This window comes from Meles meles, chromosome 18 (assembly GCF_922984935.1).
Source record: "Meles meles chromosome 18, mMelMel3.1 paternal haplotype, whole genome shotgun sequence".
NCBI classification, from domain to species: domain Eukaryota; kingdom Metazoa; phylum Chordata; class Mammalia; order Carnivora; family Mustelidae; genus Meles; species Meles meles.
The window spans coordinates 30,966,298-30,987,209 of NC_060083.1; the positions used below are offsets into that span (position 1 = coordinate 30,966,298).

Genomic DNA, 20,912 nt, shown 5'->3' on the forward strand with positions numbered 1-20,912 from the left:
AAGGCATAGAACCTCTAAGCTTTTTAGTTAGGAGAACCAAATTCTTTTTTTTTAGAACCACGTTCTTTTAAAAATTTCTTTTGAACTATCTTGATGTGGATTTCTAGCACTTATAATAACCAAGTTTAGACTTATTATAGACTATGAATTGAATGGTAAAAATTCTGTTAACATATAAAAATTTAGCTTGTATTTACCTACCCAGCACCCCTTCTTCCCTTGGAAAACTGCATCTCCTTTATTCCACTTTGTTCTGATTGGTTTCTCAAAAACAGGACCCACTCCCCCTTTATTCTCATGGGCAAGAGTATGACCTAGGTCTGGTCTATCATAATAGCCTATTTCTTTGTCCACAGTGACTATCTCAAGGATAGACACATGAGCCATGCCAGGCCAATCAGTGTCTTTCTCTAGAACTTTCCCCTGAAGCTCAAAGGGAGGATTGCTTTTTTACCGTTGGGTCAATGTGTGGGCAGGATATGAATTTGTCAATGATTATGTTCCCTGCCACAAGGACAAAATCCATCTACACTGGAAGAAGATAAGACCCAAGAGAAGCAAAACCATAGAATGACTCGAAGGGTCCACTTTGTGCCCTTGGATTCAATAATGTTTAACATCAGATCTACCACTATTACAGACAGTTAATGATAAAATAAATCTCTGTTGTTTCTTTTTTTCCCTTAAGCTGGTGTAAACTCATTTCTGTTACAATCTAAAACGTCTGAACATTATATTCTAGTCCCGCACTGTTTCAGATGGTAGCTATTAGCCACATAGGGCTATTTAGATTAAAATTAATAAAACTAAAAATTCAGTCCCTGAGGTGGACTAGCCACATTTTAAGTGCTCAACAGTCACATGTGGTTATTGGCTACTGTAACTGACGGTGCAAATACAGAACATTTCTACCACCACACTCCATTTAAACAATGCTATTTTAGTTAAGTAAAAATTCTGTTAGCTTGTTAAGTGTGGAAAAATTAATTTGTCAGTTGAAAGAATTGCCATGGGCCATAGCTATTCACACTCAGGTTAAGATGTTTGCAAGGATCAACTTAGAAAAAAGTCAAACAGATAAAACTAACTTTGGAACATTATACAAGAAGAAGAATGTTGCATCTAATAGTGGGAGAAACAAGGAAATTAAAGTTATGTTAATAACTAAGGGGGAAAAAAGCCCATTCTAAAAGTTATGTTAAGATATTTACAATAGATGCCTCAGCCAGCAAGAGTGTAGAAAATGAGCTGGGGAAAGAAGTTTGTCTCCAGTATAGTTCTGGGCAGAAGAGAACCACCTAGGAAATACTACAGAAAGAGAGAGAGGAAAACAAGAGTGATAGGCAAGCAGTTTGCCGTAAGATGTGCTGGGTGATGGAATGAGTGAAATAGCCTCTAAAAACATGCTGGAACTTGAAAACCGACCATCCTGACCAACTCTAGATTACCCCAATTATGTATTTTTCATGAAAAAAAGGCTATTTTTAAGTAAGCAGGATAGGTAATAACAAACCCTTTGGTTAACACATTTTTATATTCTTTATATTTATATTATAAATAAATATATATTTTTAATGTAGCCTCTGGCACTTGAAAACCGACCATTCTGACCAACTCTAGATTACCCAAATTATGTATTTTTCATGAAAAAAAGGCTATTTTTAAGTAAGCAGGATAGGTAATAACAAACCCTTTGGTTAACACATTTTATATTCTTTATATTTATATTATAAATAAATATATTTATTTTTTAATGTAGCCTCTGGCACATCAAAGCACCTTAAAAAAATTACTTCTTCAGTAAATTATGAACCACAAAGAAAGCTAGAGGCCTAAAATCTGTATTCCTCCGAGAGTTGGTAGTCTCTCTCTCTCTCTACAGTACTTAAAACTAAGCAATAGTTAGTTCTGAGCAGAGGAATAAGACTAAACAAACAAAAAAAAGGAGGAGGGACAACTATCTACCTGAGTCAAGTTTTTATAATACAGTATCTTAGCCTATTTTAAAATGCAGTAAACTTCACATTTGAGACAGAGTCTTAAGTTAATTGTGATAAACTGAATGCAATATGAACAAAAAATTAATTCTTTTTATAGGTGTCTAAAGCTTGAGAGTACATGGCAGTGCTATTAATAAGGCATATAAAGAGACTCTTTGGGGAGCCTGGCTGACTCGACAGTAGAGCATGTGACTCTTGATCTCAGGGTCATGAGTTCAAGCCCCATGTTGGGCAAAGAGCCTACTTAATTAAAAAAAAAAAAGAGAGAGAGAAAGACTCTTCGGAAGGAGAAGCAGCGTGGTGCAGCTGAACACTGGCCTGGTTAGAAGGAGACCTAATTTCAAGTCCTAGCTCTGTCATTTATTTGTTGTATGACCTTAATCAAGTTAATTTACATCTTTAGGCCTCAGTTTCCTTATCTAAAACAGGAAGAGATAGAATTATATGGTCTCAAAGGTCATTGCATATTCATAAATTTTTTGACTTTATGACAAAAGGTATATAAATAAAAACTTTAAAAAAAGAAGTATAAAATCTGAAAAAAAAATTAGAATAAATTTCTTCCTCAAAGGAACTTTTAATCTTTGTAAGGATTTGGCTTTGCTCTGCAAGGGGAAAAATTAAACAAAACAAAACGAACCCCCCCCCAAATAAAAAAGAACCTTGACTTATGAAGTATTTTACACAATTTCACAAATCCATAATTGACATAAATATATAATAGCTTGGCAAATATAATCCTGTTAATCACAAGAATGAAAAAAATGTTCCTGCAAACCAACACAGCTTAATGATACTTACCTGAAAAGTAACATCAAACAATTTTTAGATCTAAACATCCTTTAGAAATAGCTAATTTAAACAATTTTCTGATTCTTATTTGGCTTTCTTATATTTTCCAGTCAAGGAGAAATTATAGTGACCAATTTTAAACCTAGTACACAGAGCAGTTAACAGTTCTTTAGATCTTGACATTTAACCAAGGTTTTAACCATATTCAAAGCATACCACACCAAGGTCCCCAACATGTAACGTCTTATAGTTTTACTGAGTTACAATTTGAATCATTCAAAACACGAGGCTGAATTGAGACAGTGTGGGGCTCTACCTGCTTAGCAACCTGCATCTCCAGCTGGTGTATTTTCCATCCTAACATGTTCCATTCTAACAAATCCAACAAACTGGGCCAAGGAACATGTTCCTTTGTGAGAAATATTCCCTCACAAGACAGAAAACTGCTATGCTGATGATTAAAAAGTGCAGGTGACCAGGAATGGGTGGTTTATCTGAGTATTAGAATTCTCTCTAATAATTTAAGATAGGGAGCAGTGAAATGACATAAAATCAAATGGTATAGAATCAGTAAGGATCTGAAAGGGGTTTTTTTCAGTATCTTTTCATTTTTTTTAAACTTATGATGGATTATTACTACAAATTATAGTAATCATCTAGAATTTGAAGCTTCAGAAATGCAAAGTAGCCCTAATAATATCTGGGTTTCTTGTAATTAGTATTCAGACTTAAATTAACTGTACATAAATTTAAATAGAACAAGCCAGTTAAATCTCTAGCCTTCATCTCAGGGTCAAGATTTCAGATTTGTAGGTCTGAGAGAGTAAGTATTGAGGGCAGTACTTTTAGCTGAAACTTACTATCAGAAGAAAACACACATGTATATCTAATTCTCAGTGTAAATGAATATACTTTAATGTAAATATGTAAGCTGCAAATGGGAAATATTACCTCTTTGAAATGTGACATCCAGTTTGCCAAGGTAAGGTGGGAGTTCCTTTAAAAGATAGGATTAAAAAAAGTTAGCTCTCAAGAATTTAAAAATATTTTAGTGTCTTACAGTGAGACAAAGATTTTCTTCTTCAAAAAATAAAAGAAAAAAAATTACCTATGTTTACTATAGGGCACACTTTAGCTGAACATCCCGAACAGCAAATTAACCAGGTAACTACTTACTTTCACAACTTACAAGAAATCTGTACTATTTAATGTGGACCTTTTCTCAATAATAAATATTTAGTGGTGCCTGGGTGCTCAGTCGTTAAGCATCTCCTCCAGCTCAGGTCATGATCCCAGGATCCTAGGATCAAGCCCTGCATTGAGCTCCCTGCTCAGCAGGGAGCCTTCTTCTCCCTCTACCACTCTCCTGCCTGTGTTCCCTCTCTCACTGTGTGTCCCTCTCTCTCAAATAAATAAAATCTTTAAAATAATAATCATCATAATAATAAATTTCAATATCTCAGTGGACAAGTGTCACGAATAGACAATTTTTTAAAATGACTAACATACAGAAAAATCTTTAAACTCACAAATAATCAAATAAATGCTAATTGAAATTTTAAATTTAGGAAATTTTTTTTTTAAAGATTTTATTTATTTATTTGACAGACAGAGATCAGAAGTAGGCAGAGGCAGGCAGAGAGAGAGAGGAAGAGAAGCAGGCTCCCCATCAAGCAGAGAGCCCGATGCGGGGCTCGATCCCAGGAATCCGGGATCATGACCTGAGCCAAAGGCAGCGGCTTTAACCCACTGAGCCACCCAGGCGCCCCAAATTTAGGAAATTTTTGTTATAGTTTAATACCGTATAATGGTAAGGGTACAGCAAAATGGGAATTCCTCTAACACCACATTTTAGCACTTTTTAAGAAATTTTTACTTTATTTTATCTTTAAGTAACCTCTGAGACCAGTGTGGGTCTTGAACTCACAACCTTGAGATCAAGAGTTGCATGCTCTACCAACTGAGCCAGCCAGGTGCCCTAGATTTGGAACTCTTAAACACTTTCAGAAAGCAAGCTGGCAATAACAATTTTCTTTTTTTAAAGATTTTATTTATTTGACAAACAGAGATCAGAAGTAGGCAGAGAGGCAGGCAGAGAGAGTGGGGAAGCAGGCTCCCCACTGAGCAGAGAGCCTGATGCGGGGGCTCAATCCCAGGATCCCAAGATCATGACTTGAGCCGAAGGCAGAGGCTTACCCACTGAGCCACCAAGGTGCCCCAACAATTTTCAATATAAAGAAACTAAAATATTCCTAATCTTTTACCCAATAATTTCCCTGCTGGGACTTTATTTAGGGAAATAATTTTAAAAACAGAGATAACTTGTGCTTGCTTTGGCACCACATATACTAAAAAAAGTGATAACTTTTATTTTTATATAGATACTTTCAATAAATATAAGTGTATTTATATACATGTCTTCATAAATATATATCTTTTAAAAACTCTATATAAAGCATATAAATATAGAGAAACCTTTATCTTTACACATGAAGGTGTTCAGTGCAGTGTTATCTCTAATGGTGAAAACATAAAACTAATTTAATTGCCAAACAACAGAGAAAGAATGGTTAAAAATTCCTCTATATCCACTCGATGGAATAACTGTAGTCACTTGAAATGTTTATGAAAAATAAGCATGGGATCTGAAAGGGCTAAATGCCACACAATTCCAAATACATGACATTCTGGAAAAGATAAAACTATGGAGACAATAAAAAGATCAGTGGTTGCCAGGGGTTAGGTGTGGGGAAGGATGAACAGGCAGAACACTGAGGATTTTTAGGGCAGTAAAACTATTATGTACGACACTACAATAGTTGATACACCATTATACTATAAAACCGACATGTCATCCTATGTTAAGAATAAAGCCTAATGTTAACTATGAATTTTGAGGTGATAATGAATGTCACTGTAGGTTCATAGATTGTACCAAATATACCACTCTGGTTCAGGATGTTGAAGGGAGAGTGGGGGGACTAGACCTGTGCAGGGTCAGAAGCTATGTGGGAACTCTGTACTTTCTGCTCAATTCCACTGTGAACCAATAACTGCTCTAAAAACTAAAGTCTATTTAAAAAAAAAAAAAAGAAAAGAAAAAGCAGGAAGCCTGGATGGCTCAGGTGGTTGAGCATCTGATTCTTGGTTTCAGCTCAGGTCATGATCTCGGGGTCCTGGGATCAAGCCCCACGTTGGATCCATAGGGAGTCTGCTTGAGGATTCACTCTCCCTCTACCCCTCCCCCGCTTTCACTCTCTCTCACTCTCCCTCTAAAATAAATAAATCTTTTTAAAAAAGAAAGAAAGAAAAGCCTGGGGGTGTCTAGGTGGCTCAATCGTTAAGTGTCTGCCTTCACCTCAGGTCATGGTCCCGGGGTCCTGGGATTGAGCACTGCTGAGCAGGAAGGCTGTTTCTCCCTCTCCCCCTCCCCCTGCTTGTGTTCCCTCTCTTGCTGTCTCTCTCTCTGTCAAATAAATAAATAAAATCTTAAAAAAAGTAACTTAAAAAAATAAATTTTTAAAAAAGCATGGAAAAATGTGTATCATGCCATAATGTTAAAGTGTTCAAAAACACAGTATCTATAATATACAGTAGGACCGCAACCAGGCAAAGAACATACAGGGTACACATACAGATGGTATTCTGTTAACATAAGTTTTCTTTAGGTGGTAAAATAAAGCATTATTTTCCATCCACTTATCAGTCTCTAATATAATGGCAAGTAAACTACTAAAATCAGATTTCCTATTCTTGAAGATTAAAACTAATTCATACATTCAATCTGAACCAAATAAATTGTAGTATACTTCAAGCAAGTTGAAATCCAGTAGTTTCACATTTGAGGACTTTGGTAATCTTGTTAAAATACTTATAAAAATAACTCTCCAAAGATGTATCCACAGATTTCTGTAGTGAGCATAAATCCTCCCGGGAAGTTAGAATAGTTTTTATAATTTCCTCATTATAATCACTATCATTATTTAATCACTATCTTTATTTACTGAAGCACTATCTGGCATTCTTTGTTTTTAAAAACCCTACAGGTCCTAATATCTACTAGATATTAGTTTATCATGCATTTTTACTTACACAGTACTTGAGATCAGAGATGTTTACATTGACCCCAGTTGACCTCTTTAAATTCTCATCATGGGACACTACAACTTGCTCATCTTTTGTGATATGGCAATCCAATTCCAGCATATCAGTTCCAATTGTAACTGCACTGAAGAAATGCAGAGAAGAATAATGACATTAGAAAGTTAAGTAAACTTTATTTACATTATATACACTAGGTGTAAAAATTAAAGGAGTTACAAATCAAATAGCAAAACATCTCATAACCCTAAAATTTCTCTACATTGTCATCTATTATGATTTATTGATGTCATATTCTAGAGTAAACACAGATTAAGAGAATCATGTTGCCTCTTTCCATAACCAGCTCTCCTATCCAAAGTCTGTAACAGAGGCACTTCTTCCCAAGACCATGAGCTGAAGTGTGGAAGGGGTCCCAAACTGAACTGAGCGGGGATCGAAAGATACATGGGTGCCATGAACTCAAATGCCTTGAGTCCTCTGAGAGCAAGGCCATGGCTCAGAAAAGCCCCCACAGTCAATGACAAAAACCCACCCTATGGAGACCCGGCCTTCAGGGCGACCAGGTGCAGAGTCACCATGACCATCAGAGAAGAGAGATTTACCAAGAAAAGTGATGAAGCCAGGGAGATGCCTTCCACTCTGGATTTGGAATAAGTCCCCGCTAGGATGCCAGGCCCTGCAGAACCCCCACATTGTCGCCTTCACCCGTAGAAGACTACAGAATCTAAGTGGGCTCTTAGAGCACTCCAGCAAAGTTGGGATGTCTTTGAAGACTGTCTTGGAACATTTTTGTTCTTTCTTTCCTCACAATCACTGCTGAGTGGTGTTTATCCTCACTAATGTACTTAGAGAAATCTTTGGTTTTTCAAGTCAAGTCTCTGAAATATGTCAACATTTGATCTTTAATTTGTGTCATTCTATAGAACATTGTCAGTTGTATTTGAATTAAAAAAAATTGCTGCCAACCGAATATCATGGATAGAACAGTGGATCAGAAGTTAAAAATGTCTGGATGCCAGTTCCTGCTTTGCTATGAACTTGCTGTATAACTATGGGCAAGTAAACGCCTTTCTCTAGGCCTACATTTTCACATTTATAAAATGATAGGATTAAAGAACAAGAAATTAGTGCCAGCCTTTGTCACTTTAATTCAACATAGGATTAGAAATTCCAGCCAGAAAAAGTAAAATAAAATAAAATTTAAAAAAATAAAAAAGAAAAGAAATCCCTGCCAAAGCAATTAAGTAAGAAAAAAGGGGGGCTGGGCATCCAAATTGGAAAGGAAGAAGTAAAATTATCTCTGATCAATATGATCTTGTATATAGAAATCTCAAAGATTCTACACACAAAACTGCTAGAATTAATAAACTCACTAAAGTCGCAGAATACAAAAATCAACACATGGGGTGCCTGGGTGGCTCAGTTGGTTATGCGTCTGCCTTTTGGTTCATGTCATGATCTTGGGGTCCTGGGATTGAGCCCTACACTGGGCTCCCTCCTCAGCGGGGAGTCTGCTTCTCTCTCTCTCTCTGTCACTCCCCTCACCCTCACTTGTGCTCTCTCAAATAAATAAATGAAATCTTTTTAAAAAATCAACACACAGGGGTGCCTGGGTGGCTCAGTGGGTTAAGCCTCTGTCTTCGGCTCAGGTCATGATCTCAGCGTCCTGGGATTGAGCCCCGCATCTGGCTCTCTGCTCAGCGGGGAGCCTGCTTCCCCCTCTCTCTCTGTCTGCCTGCCTCTCTGCCTACTTGTGATCTCTCTATCAAATAAATACAGTCTTTCAAAAAAAAAATCAACAAACAAAAATCAGTTACAGCGAATGATGTGAAAAGGAAATCATAAAACAATCCATTTGTAATAGCATCAAAAAAATAAAAAGACTGGGGTGCTTGCATGGCTCAGTCAGTTAAGTGTCCAACTCTTGATTTCAGCTCAGGACATGATCTTAGGGTTATGAGATTGAGCCCCACATTGGACTCTGTGTAGGGCATGGAACCTGCTTAAGATTCTCTCTTTCCCTCTCCCTCTCCCCCTCTGCCCCTAAAAAACAAAAACAACAACAACAACAAAAACTTGGGAATTAACCAAGGAAGTAAGGGACTTGTACAATGAAAGGTGTAAAACACTGCTGAAAGAAATTAAAGGAGATATATATATATATGGAAAGACATCCCATGTTCATGGATTAGAACACTTAATATTAAGATACATGGATCTACACATTCAATGCAAGTCTTATCAAAATCCCAATGATTCTGCAAAAACGTTTTTTTGCAAAAATAGAAAATTCCATTCTAAAATGCCTTTAGAATTTAGCTGGCTCAGTCGGAAGAGCATGTGACTTTTGAAATTGGGGTTGTGAGTTTAAGCCCCATGTTACTAAAAGAAAAAACTGTAAAATGCATATACCCAAAGAGTAAAAACAATCTTGAAAAAGAAGAGGGGTGCCTGGGTGGCTCAGATGGTTGAGCAGATGCCTTTGGCTCAGTCCTGGGATCAAGTCTTGCATTGGGCTGCTTGCTCAGCAGGGAGCCTGCTTCTCCCTCTGCCTGCTGCTCCCCCTGCTTGTGCTCTATCAAATAAATAAATAAAATCTTTTAAAAACAGAGTTGGAAGACTCACACTTCCTGATTTCAGTACCTACTACAAAGCTACTGTAATCAAAGCAATATGGTGCTGGCATAAAGACAGACATATAGGGGCACCTGGGTGGCTCAGTGGGTTAAAGCCTCTGCCTTCAGCTCGGTCATGGTCTCAGGGTCCTGGGATCAGGCCCCACGTCGGGCTCTCTGCTCAGTGGGGAGTCTGCTTCCCTTCCTCTCTCTCTGCCTGCCTCTCTGCCTATTTGTGATCTCTGTCAAATAAATAAATAAAATATTTTAAAAAAAGACAGACATATAAATCAATGAAATAGAGTCCAGAAATAAGCCCTCTTATATATTGTCAAATGATTTTCAACCATTCAATGGGGAAACGGCAGTCTCTTCAACAAATGGTGCTGAGAAAACTGGATGTCCACACGTAGAAGAATGAAGTTGGATCCTTACCTAACACCATATCAAAAAATAAACTCAAAATTGATCAAAGACCTAATCATAACACCTAAAATGAAAAACCTCTTAGAAGACAACATATGGGAAAAGCTTCCCTACACTGGATTTGGCATGATTTCCTGGCTATGACATCAAAAGCACAGGCAACAAAAGAAAAAAAAAGACAAATTGTACTTCATCAAAATTAAGAACTTTGTGCACCAAGGAGCACTATCAACAAAGTAAAAAGGTAGTCCACACAAACCATAAGAGACTCTTAATCATAGGAAACAAACTGAGGGTTCCTGGAGGGGTGTAGGTGAGGGGATGGGACAAATGGGAGATGGACATTAAGGAGGGCATGTGATGTAATGGACTCATGTAATGGGTATTATACAAAACTGATGAATCACTGAACTCTATCTCTGAAGCTAATAGCACATCATACATTAATTGAATTTAATTTTTTTTTAAATTGAAAAAAAGTAGCCTATAGAATGGGAGAAAATACATGCAAATCATCTATGTGATAAAGGATTAATATCCACAGTATATAAAGAACTCCTAAACCTCAACAACAATGTAACCTGATTCAAAAATGGGGAAAGGACTTGAATAGATGTTTCTCCAAAGAAGACATGCCAATAAGCACATGGAAAGATCACTAATCATTAGGGAAATCCTGTCAAAACCACAATAAGAGGGACAACTGGCTGGCTCAGCTGGATGAGTGTGCAACTCTTGATCTCAGGGTTGTTAAGTTTGAGCCCCACATTGGGTGTAGAGATTACTTAAAATAAATAAGTAAATAAATAAAGAAACAAATTTAAAAAAAAAAAACACAACTTGGTTTTTTTTGAGTGGCTATTATTAAAAAGAGAAGGAAGGAAGAAAAGAGAAAAAAAATAGTATTGGCCAGGATGTGGAGATATTGGAACCCTTGTATATTGTTGGTGGGAATATAAAATGGCAGTTACTCAAAAAAATTAAACATTGATTTACCATATGATCCAGCAATTCCACTTCTAGGTATACACAGAAAAGATTTGAAAGAAGGGAGTTAAAGAAATATTTATACGACCATGTTCATAGACTTGTTCATAACAGCCAAAAGTAGAAGCAACTTAACTGTCTATCAACTAATGAATAGATAAACAAAATGTGGTATATACCTAAAAAAGAAATATTATTCAGCCTTAAAAAGGAAGGGAATTCTGGGGAGCCTGGCTGGCTGCCTCAGTTGGTAGAGTATGTGACCCTTGATCTCGGAGTTGTAAGTTTGAGGCCCATGTTGGGTGGAGAGATTACTTAAAAATAAAAAAATCTGAAAAAAAAAAAAAAAAGAAAAAAGAAGGGAATTTTGATATATGCCACAACGTGAGTGAGCAAATCTTTAAAACATTATGCTAGGTGAAAAAAGCCAAAAGCAAAAATATAAATATTTAATGTTTCCACACTTATATAAATATACCTAAAATAGATTGATAGAAATAAAAGTAGAATGGTGGTCACCAGGACCTGGTGGGGAAGGAGTTAGGGAATTATTACTGAATGGGTCCAGAGTTTCGGTATGGGAAAAAAGTTCTGGAGATGAATAGTGGTGATGGTTCCATAACAACGTGATTGTATTTAAGGACACTGAACTGTACACTTAAAAACAGTTAAAACGGTAAGTTGTATGTTATGTATATTTTATCGTGATAAAATAAAATTTTTTTAATTTAAAAAAAGGAAAAAAAATTGAAAGGATTAGATCAGACAATCTCTAAGCTTCCTTTCACATTCGAGATCCTATGACTTTTACAAAGGGAATATCACAGTGGTTAAGGAGTATAAACACTGCACGAAAAAGGGTAAATATGTGAGTGATGGGCATGTTAATTAACTTGATGGTGAGAATCCTTTCACAATGTATACACATATCAAATCATCACATTTTATATGAAATATAATTTGTCAGTTATACCTCAAGAAAGTTGGGAGATAAAGAGCACAGACGCTGGCTCTACCACTTACTTGGGCAAGTTATTTAGCTTCTTCACGCTTCAGTTTCTTTACTTGCAAAACAGTGATGATAATATCAGCTCTCTATACCTCCTCCCCACCTTGCACCTTACACCCCAAACACCCCCACACTTTCTATACTCTTCTGCCTGGAATGTCTTTTGCAAGAAATACACTATACAGTAAAATAACAGATGCACATCTGAACAGGCACTTCACAGATGAGGATTTCCAAATGGCCAGTAAGTGTATGAATAGATGTTCAACATCAAAATTCAACAGGGAAATGTAAATTAAAACCACAATGAGATAGCACTACATAGCCACTACAGTGGCTAAAATTAAAAGGACTGACAATAAAGTAGAAAGACAGTGGAGGACTGGAACTCTATATTGCTGGTGTGAGGGTCAACTGGTACAATCATTTTGGAAGGTATAAATGTAGACCTACCCTATAATCCTTCAATTCCACTTCTGCTAAGTATATATCTGAGAGGAATGAATGCATTTGGCTATTAAAAAAAAAGATAACAGGGGCGCCTGGGTGGCTCAGTGGGTTAAAGCCTCTGCCTTCGACTCAGGTCATGATTCCGGGGTCCTGGGATCGAGCCCCGCATCGGGCTCTCTGCTCAGCAGGGAGCCTGCTTCCTCCTCTCTCTCTGCCTGCCTCTCTGCCTGCTTGTGATCTGTCAAATAAATAAAATCTTTTAAAAAAATAAATAAATAAATAAAGATAACAGGGACACCTGGGTGGCTCCCTCGGTTAAGCATCTGCCTTCAGCTCAGGTCATGATCCGAGGATCCTGGGATCAAGTCCCGAATCAGGCTCCCTGCGCAGGGGAGAGTCTGCTTCTCCCTCTCCCTTTGCCTCCTCCTCCCCCTGCTGATGCTCTCTTTCTCACTCACTCACCTTCTCTCTCTCAAATAAAATCTTTTAAAAAACCTAACATCATTTCACACATCATGGATAAATCTTACAGATACAAAATGAAGAAAGAAAAGCCAGAGACAAAAGTGTAAATACTGTATGATTACACTTATGTTATTGAGAACAAGCAAAATCAATTCATCATAATAGAAATTAGAATAATGGCCTTCTAGGGGCAAGTAATGTGGACTAGGAAAGGTCACAAGGATACCTTCAAGAGTGGTAGAAATGTTCTACATCTTTACGTGAGGGTTACAAAGGTATATACATTATGTTTAAATTTACTGGGTCATATACTTAGATTGTGCATTTTATGGAATGTATATTATATATACACAGTAACAGGTTTTCAACAGTTTTTCTTCCCTTTATCTGCTCTTTTTTTTTTAAGATTTTATTTATTTATTGGCAGACAGAGATCACAAGTAGACAGAGAGAGAGGGGGAAGCAGGCTCCCTGCTGAACAGAGAGCCCGATGCAGGGCTTGATCCCAGGACCCTGAGACCATGACCTGAGCCGAAGGCAGAAGCTTTAACCCACTGAGCCACCCAGGCGCCCCCTATCTGCTAACTCTTAACTCATCCTTCAGGTCTAAGCTTAGAAACCACTTCGGGATATCTTTCCCAATCCCCCCAGATTAGATTGGGTCACCAGTTTACATACTGCTACATTGCCAGGACTTCCTGTAGCACCCTGTGTTTACTCTGTCCTAGTATTTACCACACTGTTTTGAACATATCCATTTATCTCCCCTTGCCCAGTGAGACAGGAGTTCTTTACGTAAAGGGTTTGTGGGCTATGACTAGTTTACTCTTATATTCCTAGTGCCCAGGCACAGGACCTTGCACAGCTGGTATTCCATAAATATTTGTTTAAAAAACTCTATGTAAAATGCCCACCTAACACTTTATGCACTAATCACCACGGGTGACATTTCAAGATGAAGAAAAGTAAACATGGGTGGAGCAGGGAGAAAGTTTTAGAAAGAAAGAATTTTTCTTTTCAAAATTCAAGAATGGAAAGAGTAAGAGCTGTGGTGAGTGGAACAGGCTGAGAAGATACAAAAGTAGATAAATTATGTTTGTGCAATAGATTCCCATGCACTTGAATTGTTTACTAGTGGCTTTATATGAGGTCAGGTCTCTACAATAAGATTGAATTCCTAGAGAGGAAAGGCCTATGTCTGCTCCATACTTTCTAATGTTCATGATGTTGGGCATATCACAGGTATCCAACACATTTCTAAATGAGTGGACTAAAGCCATGTTTTACTTATCTATTAGATATCTATTAACATTTTAAATTTTATTTATTATCCCACTAGCATCTAAATGATCATCAGTGATAATCCATATCCATAGTAAGACTATTCTTTTTTTTTTTTAAGATTTTATTTATTTATTTGACAGAGAGAGATCACAAGTAGACAGAGAGGCAGACAGAGAGAGTGAGAGGGAAGCAGGCTCCCCGCCGAGCAGAGAGCCCAATGCGGGACTCGATCCCAGGACCCCGAGATCATGACCCGAGCCGAAGGCAGCAGCTTAAACCACTGAGCCACCCAGGCGCCCCATAGTAAGACTATTCTTAAAAGAATAAAATATTTACATGGAATGGCATTTTTGAAGTATATCTGAATGAAAAAAGCAAGTAAGATAGGATCCTTTGTGATGTAAAATAAAGTTTATATTTTGTTTGATTTGGAAAAATAATTTTTTTTAAATTTTATTTATTTATTTGACAGACAGAGATCACAAGTAGGCAGAGAGGCAGGCAGAGAGAGAAAGAGGAGGAAGCAGGCTCCCTGCTGAGCAGAGAACCCGATGTGGGGCTCGATCCCAGGACCCTGGGATCATGACCTGAGCCGAAGGCAGAGGCTTTAACCCACTGAGCCACCCAGGCACCCTGGAAAAATAATTTTTTAATTGAAGTGTAGTTTATATATTAAAAAGACTAGAAAAGATACAGACCAAATTGTTACAGGGCTTATCTCTAATAAGTTGTATTTCTGGGACTGGAACTAGAGATTTGAACAGGCCAATTTTTTACATCACATAGATTGCTTGAATTTTTGTTGTTGTTGTTTTAAAGATTTTATTTCTTTCTTTGAGAGAGGGAGACAGCATGAGAGAGAGAGAGAGAGAGAGCGCGCACAGCATGAGCAGGGGAGAAGGGCAGAGGGAAAGGGAGAAACAGACTGTCCAGGAAGCAGGGAGTCCGACATGGGGCACATCCCAGGACCCCAGGATCATGACCTGAGCCGAAGGCAGACACCTAACAGACTGAGTCACCCAGGAGCCCCTTTTTATTTTTTAAGATTATATTTATTTATTTGTCAGAGGGAGAGCGAGAGAACATAATCAGGAGGAGCAGCAGGCTCCCTGTTGAGCAAGGAGACCAATGCAAGGACTCCATCCCAGGACCCTGAGATCATGACCTGAGCCTAAGGCAGAGACTTAATTCATTGAGGCACCCAGACATCCAGAATTATTTGTTTTTAGAATATAAACTTCTAAAGTGGCAAAATAAGGATACTTCCATTATTAATATATTGTATCTAAAAGACAACATTTTGGACACCAATTTACTGATCACCAACAGAATGAATTACAGCAGGAATTTAATCTACGAAAAACTGAACATCCTTTTAAATACATAAGCACTCATGATTCTTATTTTGCCTATGATCTCCTAAGTGGGGTGAATGTATCTTCTGTTTTATACTTAAGCTTGAAACACAGAATATAAAAATGATATACAAATGCAAATATAAATTTGTATATAAATATGTCAATTAAGGAATAAAGTTTTAGCAATTGAGTAAAAGTTTCTTAATGTTTTTAAAACAAACTATCTTGGTTCCTTAATGTAATTCTTACTAAGATGTAAATAACTAACTTTATGTGTCCTCTTCTGAAGGATATCCACCTTTATTTTATTTTTTTAAATTTTATTTATTTACTTGAGAGAGAGAGAGCATGAGAGGTGAGAGGGTCAGATGGAGAAGCAGACTCCCTGCTGAGCAGGGAGCCAGATGTGGGACTCGATCCGGGGACTCCAGGATCATGACCTGAGCTGAAGGAAGTCGCTTAACCAACTGAGCTGCCCAGGTGCCCCGGATATCCACCTTTAAAAGAGAATATTTATTGGTCAGTTGTGTGCTAGAACCACAAATGTATAAAAATAAAATGCAAAAAGAAGTAAACAAAAACAGTTTTTGGTAGATTTATTTTTCTGTATTTTTAAATTTCCTTAAATATTGTTATACTGTTCAATTTTTCTAAAAAGAATAAGAAATGTAGAAACTGTAAACAATATATGTAGCCAGCAAACAGTTTTGAAATAAAATCCTGGGGGCGCCTGGGTGGCTCAGTGGTTTAGGCCACTGCCTTCGGCTCAGGTCATGATCTCAGGGTCCTGGGATCGAGTCCCGCATCGGGCTCTCTGCTCGGCAGGGAGCCTGCTTCCCTCTCACTCTCTCTGCTTGCTTCTCTGCCTACTTGTGATCTCTCTCTGTCAAATAAATAAATAAAATCTTTAAAAAAAAAAAAAAAAGAAATAAAATCCTGAAATCCTTCATATAGCTTTAAAAAAAAAATTGCTTTAAAAAAAATTGTTACTACTGATTTTTGGTCATGTGCATATCTTTCATTTGTTTATTTATTTATTTTTTGTATGTGTGTGTGAAGGGTAGTAAGAGCAGCGGTTATCTATATTTTCCTGTATTTAAAAAATTCTGCAGGGCACCTGGGTGGCTAAGTCAGTTAAGTGTCTGCCTTCAGTTCAGGTCATGAGAAGGGAGCCTGCTTCTCCCTTTCTCTCTTTCACTCCTTCTCAAATAAATAAAGTTTTTTTTTTTAAATAAAAAATAAAATAAAGAAATTCTGCATTGGGCTCCACTCCCAGTGTGGAGCCTACTTAAAATAATTGATTGATTGATTAATTAATTTTAGTACATGTGCTGCTAACATGAGCACAATAAATAAAATTTTAGAAGTTAATTTAAAAAATTAAAAATTAAAATAAAAAATATTTATACATTTTACCTGAGAAATCTAAGTTTAAAGTTTCCATTCAACTGAAATGTTGGCTGTTTTTAGAAATGTTTAGGAATTATATAAAAAGTATTTTCTAGGGGCGCCTGGGTGGCTCAGTGGGCTAAAGGCTCTGCCCTCAGCTCAGGTCATGATCCCAGTGTCCTGGGATCGAGCCCCGCATCGGGCTCCCTGCTCAGCGGGGAGCCTGCTTCCCCCCACCCCCTCTCTGCCTGCTTCTCTGCCTACTCGTGATCTCTGTCTGTCAAATAAATAAATAAAATCTTAAAAAATGTAGTTCTATTTACTCTATGCTAATCTCTTATCAATAAGCTAGTAAAAATTTAAAGCAATAGTAAATGAGTACATCCAGGACAATTTGTAAATTATCCTAATAAAATTATCCTAAATTTGATATACAAATAGCTAGAACATAGCTAGAAAAAGGAAATTTTTTTTTATCACTTTGGCCTTCAAAATTTCCCAAATATGATAAAATGCATCTACTTCAATTGAAGCACTAGATATTTTATAGCTGAATTTTTAAAAAATACTTATTTATCTTGGAGAGAGAAAGAGAATGTGAGCAAGCAGGGGAGGGGCAGAAGGAGAAAGAGGGAGAGCATTTCAAGCAGACTCCCTGCTGAGCATGGAGCCCCACTTGGGCCTTCATCTCATGACCCTGAGATCATGACCTGATCAAAAATCAAGAGTCCCACTCTTAACCAACTGAACCACCCACATGCCCCCAAATAGCTGATTTTCTGACAAGCTGATTACAGACGGAAAAAGGGAAGTCAAGGCTTCAACATTACCAGAAAAAGAAATAAAAACTCTAGCTCTAAAAGATGTGAAATTACTTGAAACTCCACAGGAACAATACATGAACAATTTAAAACAGACCCTATACACTATATGTTAAACTCTATTTAGAATTTAAATAGGGGCGCCTGGGTGACTCAGTGGGTTAAGCCTCTGCCTTCGGCTCAGGTCATGATCTCAGGGTCCTGGGATCGAGTCCCACATCGAGCTCTCTGCTCGGCAGAGAGCCTGCTTCCTCCTCTCTCTCTCTCTGCCTGCCTCTCTGCCTACTTGTGATCTCTCTCTGTCAAATAAATAAATAAAATCTTAAAAAAAAAAAAAAGAATTTAAATAAAAATTTGGAAAAAATTAAAAATAGTAAACCCAAAAACAAACAAATAAGTAACAGACCCTGTATTAAGGTATTTATTTGAATCTCATTTATTCCTCGCACTCCTGAGGTTTGTTATTATTCCCATTTCATAGATGAGAAATTAGTATTGTATTAATTAGATATTCTGAAAAATGTATCATGAAAACTAGGTCACTGATTAATTACTTTGACTGTCTGCCAACTTACCCTTCCAGCTACTGCTAAAACAATTTGTTTCTTTCTTTTACCATTCATGTTAATACCATGGGGATCAAATTGTCCTATGGGTATTTACAAAGGCGGCCTGGTTTAATAACCTAGTTTTATTAGCTCTTAAGAGCCAGATTTTACATACTCAAGGGCTTAGTGACTCCGAATATGTGTGTGTAGTACCATTCCTTAGTTTCTGGTTTTCCGCTTATTATGGATGGTTTCTGTCTCCTTCATTTGTCTTCTGTTAATGTTCTTTGATCTTGAGTGCCCCATTCCACATCTCGTTCAGTAAGCCATTAGTGAGAATCTATTAGCATCATAATTAGGTGTTAGAGGTTGAGAGATTAATATGGAAAGATTCTTGCTCTCAAAGGAATTACAGAAGAGTCATATTCATAACCTAAGGTGTTTGTGAAAGCATTTAATAAACCATATTACAGGACTTTTTATAAATTGTGACATACAAAAAAGAAAAGGAAAAGAGAAGGAAAGGAAAGGAGAGGAAGGAAGGATGGAAGGGAAAGGGGGAGGGAGGGAGAGAGAAAGGAAGGAAGGGGGAAGGAAGGAAGGAATTGTGAGATATAATAATTTCTCTTCAGTCCTAATTATACCTTTTTTCCTAATTTTTTGTGTTTTTTTAAGATACTTATTAAGATAAGTATTTAAGATATTAATTTGAGAGAGAGAGTATGAGCAGGAAGGGGAAGGGAGAGAGGGAGTGGAACAGGTAGAAGCAGACTCCCCACTGAGCAGGAAGCCCTATGTGAGGCTCAATCCCAGGACACCAAGATCATGCTCTGAGCTGAAGGCAGAGGCATAACTGACTGAGCCACCCAGGTACCCCAATCCTAATTACTTCTTTAGACCCACTATAATGAATTAATTTTCCATACATTCTTAAAGTCCTTTCAGTTTCCTAAATACGTCTTGTCTACATACCCTCACATCTTACTCTCAAACATTTAACATTTCTTCCCCTTCCTTTTTTTTTTTTTTTTTTTTTTTTTTTTTTTGAGTAATCTCTACTCAATGTGTAATCAATGTGGGGCTTGAACTCACAACCCCAAGATCAAGGGTTGCATGTCCTCTGGACTGAGACAGCCAGGTGCCCCAAACATTTCACATTTTAAAAATAGTTTCTTAGGGCATCTGGGTGGCTCAGTGGGTCCAGCATCTGCCTTTGGCTCAGGTCATGATCCCAGGATCCTGGGATGGAGCCGGCATCTGGCTCCACACTCAGTGGGAAGCCTGCTTATCCCTTTCCCACTCCCTGTGCTTGTGTTCCCTCTCTTCTCTGTTAAATAAATAAATAAAATCTGAAGATGGGAAATGTAATGTTGTATCTAGCAAGTAAAAACCATCCAAGGAAGACATTCTTTAAATATCAAAAAGGTTTTCAGTTCATTAAAATCTTCAAAGATAAAAATATTTATACCTCATCCTTAAAAATAATTTATTATACAAATGTACCACTCTTAGAAACAGTTTATTATATAATCAAGTATTTCAATTTCATAAATAAGGGTGGTTGGTAAAAATTTAGCAAAAAATATGGGGGAAACTTACAAAATAATATACCTTAAATATAAAAAAATGCTAAAATCACTCAAAGTTATAAATATTTTTTCCCCAGGTAATATATATCACTACATGCCAGGAAACAAATATTTGTTAAATCATAGTATATGGGGGGGAAGGTATATGTATGTGTGTATGTGTCTCAGTGTAAACTGCACAAATACAATTATATATATATGCATTATGTATGTTATATATATCTAATTATATCTAGATGTATACATTATATAGATATCTAAAGATACCTACATATATGATCTCAGTAGAGAAGATAACATAAAGTAACTTACTTTATTTTATTGTGTTTTATTTTGACTTAAAGTAAGTTAAATTATTTTGTTTCAGAATCTGGAAAGTTTTTTCCACAGACAGGAGGAAAGTTTTTGCATTTTTAGGGTTTTAGACCATTTGGTGATTATAGCCAAAGGCATTGTACTGGAGAACAGGAAGAATAAGCAATGACAAACACAGGAGGATAGGATTTAGATGAAACTAGAACATGGAGAAGCAGTACATCTGTACCTGATAACAGGAAAAATAAACTCTCAGGTGTCTTTGTTATTTTTATTTTATTTATTTATTTTTTTAAAAGATTTGATTTATTTATTTGACAGACAGGGATCACAAGTAGGCAGAGGCAGGCAGAGAGGAGGAAGCAGGCTCCCCGCTGAGCAGAGAGCCTGATGCGGGGCTCTATCCCAGGACCCTGGGATCATGACCTGAGCCGAAGGCAGAGGCTTTAACCCACTGAGCCACCCAGGCGCCCCTTATTTTATTTATTTTTAAGTAATCTCTATGCCCAATGTGGGGCTTGATCTTACAACCCCAAGATTAAGGATCACATGCTCTACCAACAGCCATCCAGGAGCCTCTAAATTCCTTTTTTTTTTTTAATATTTTTTTTAAAGATTTTATTTATTTATTTGACAGAGAGATCACAAGTAGGCAGAGTCAGGCAGAGAGAGAGGAAGGGAAGCAGGCTCCCTGCTGAGCAGAGTGCCCGATGCAGGGCTCGATCCCAGGACGCTGGGATCATGACCTGAGCTGAAGGCA

General features: G+C 37.2%; 1 protein-coding gene across 2 annotated transcripts in view; it reads right to left on the bottom strand.

Annotated features, from left to right (window-relative positions):
• Nucleotides 1-20,912, bottom strand: part of GDPD1 (glycerophosphodiester phosphodiesterase domain containing 1) — a 50,608-nt gene that overhangs the window by 18,091 nt on the left and 11,605 nt on the right. For both annotated transcript variants that reach the window (XM_045985150.1, XM_045985149.1), the window contains exons 3-4: nucleotides 6,885-7,020; nucleotides 3,744-3,789 (exon numbers count right to left, since the gene is read on the bottom strand). In XM_045985150.1, coding sequence (XP_045841106.1) covers nucleotides 3,744-3,789; nucleotides 6,885-7,020 — 182 coding nt within the window. The remainder of the gene's footprint in view (nucleotides 1-3,743; nucleotides 3,790-6,884; nucleotides 7,021-20,912) is intronic.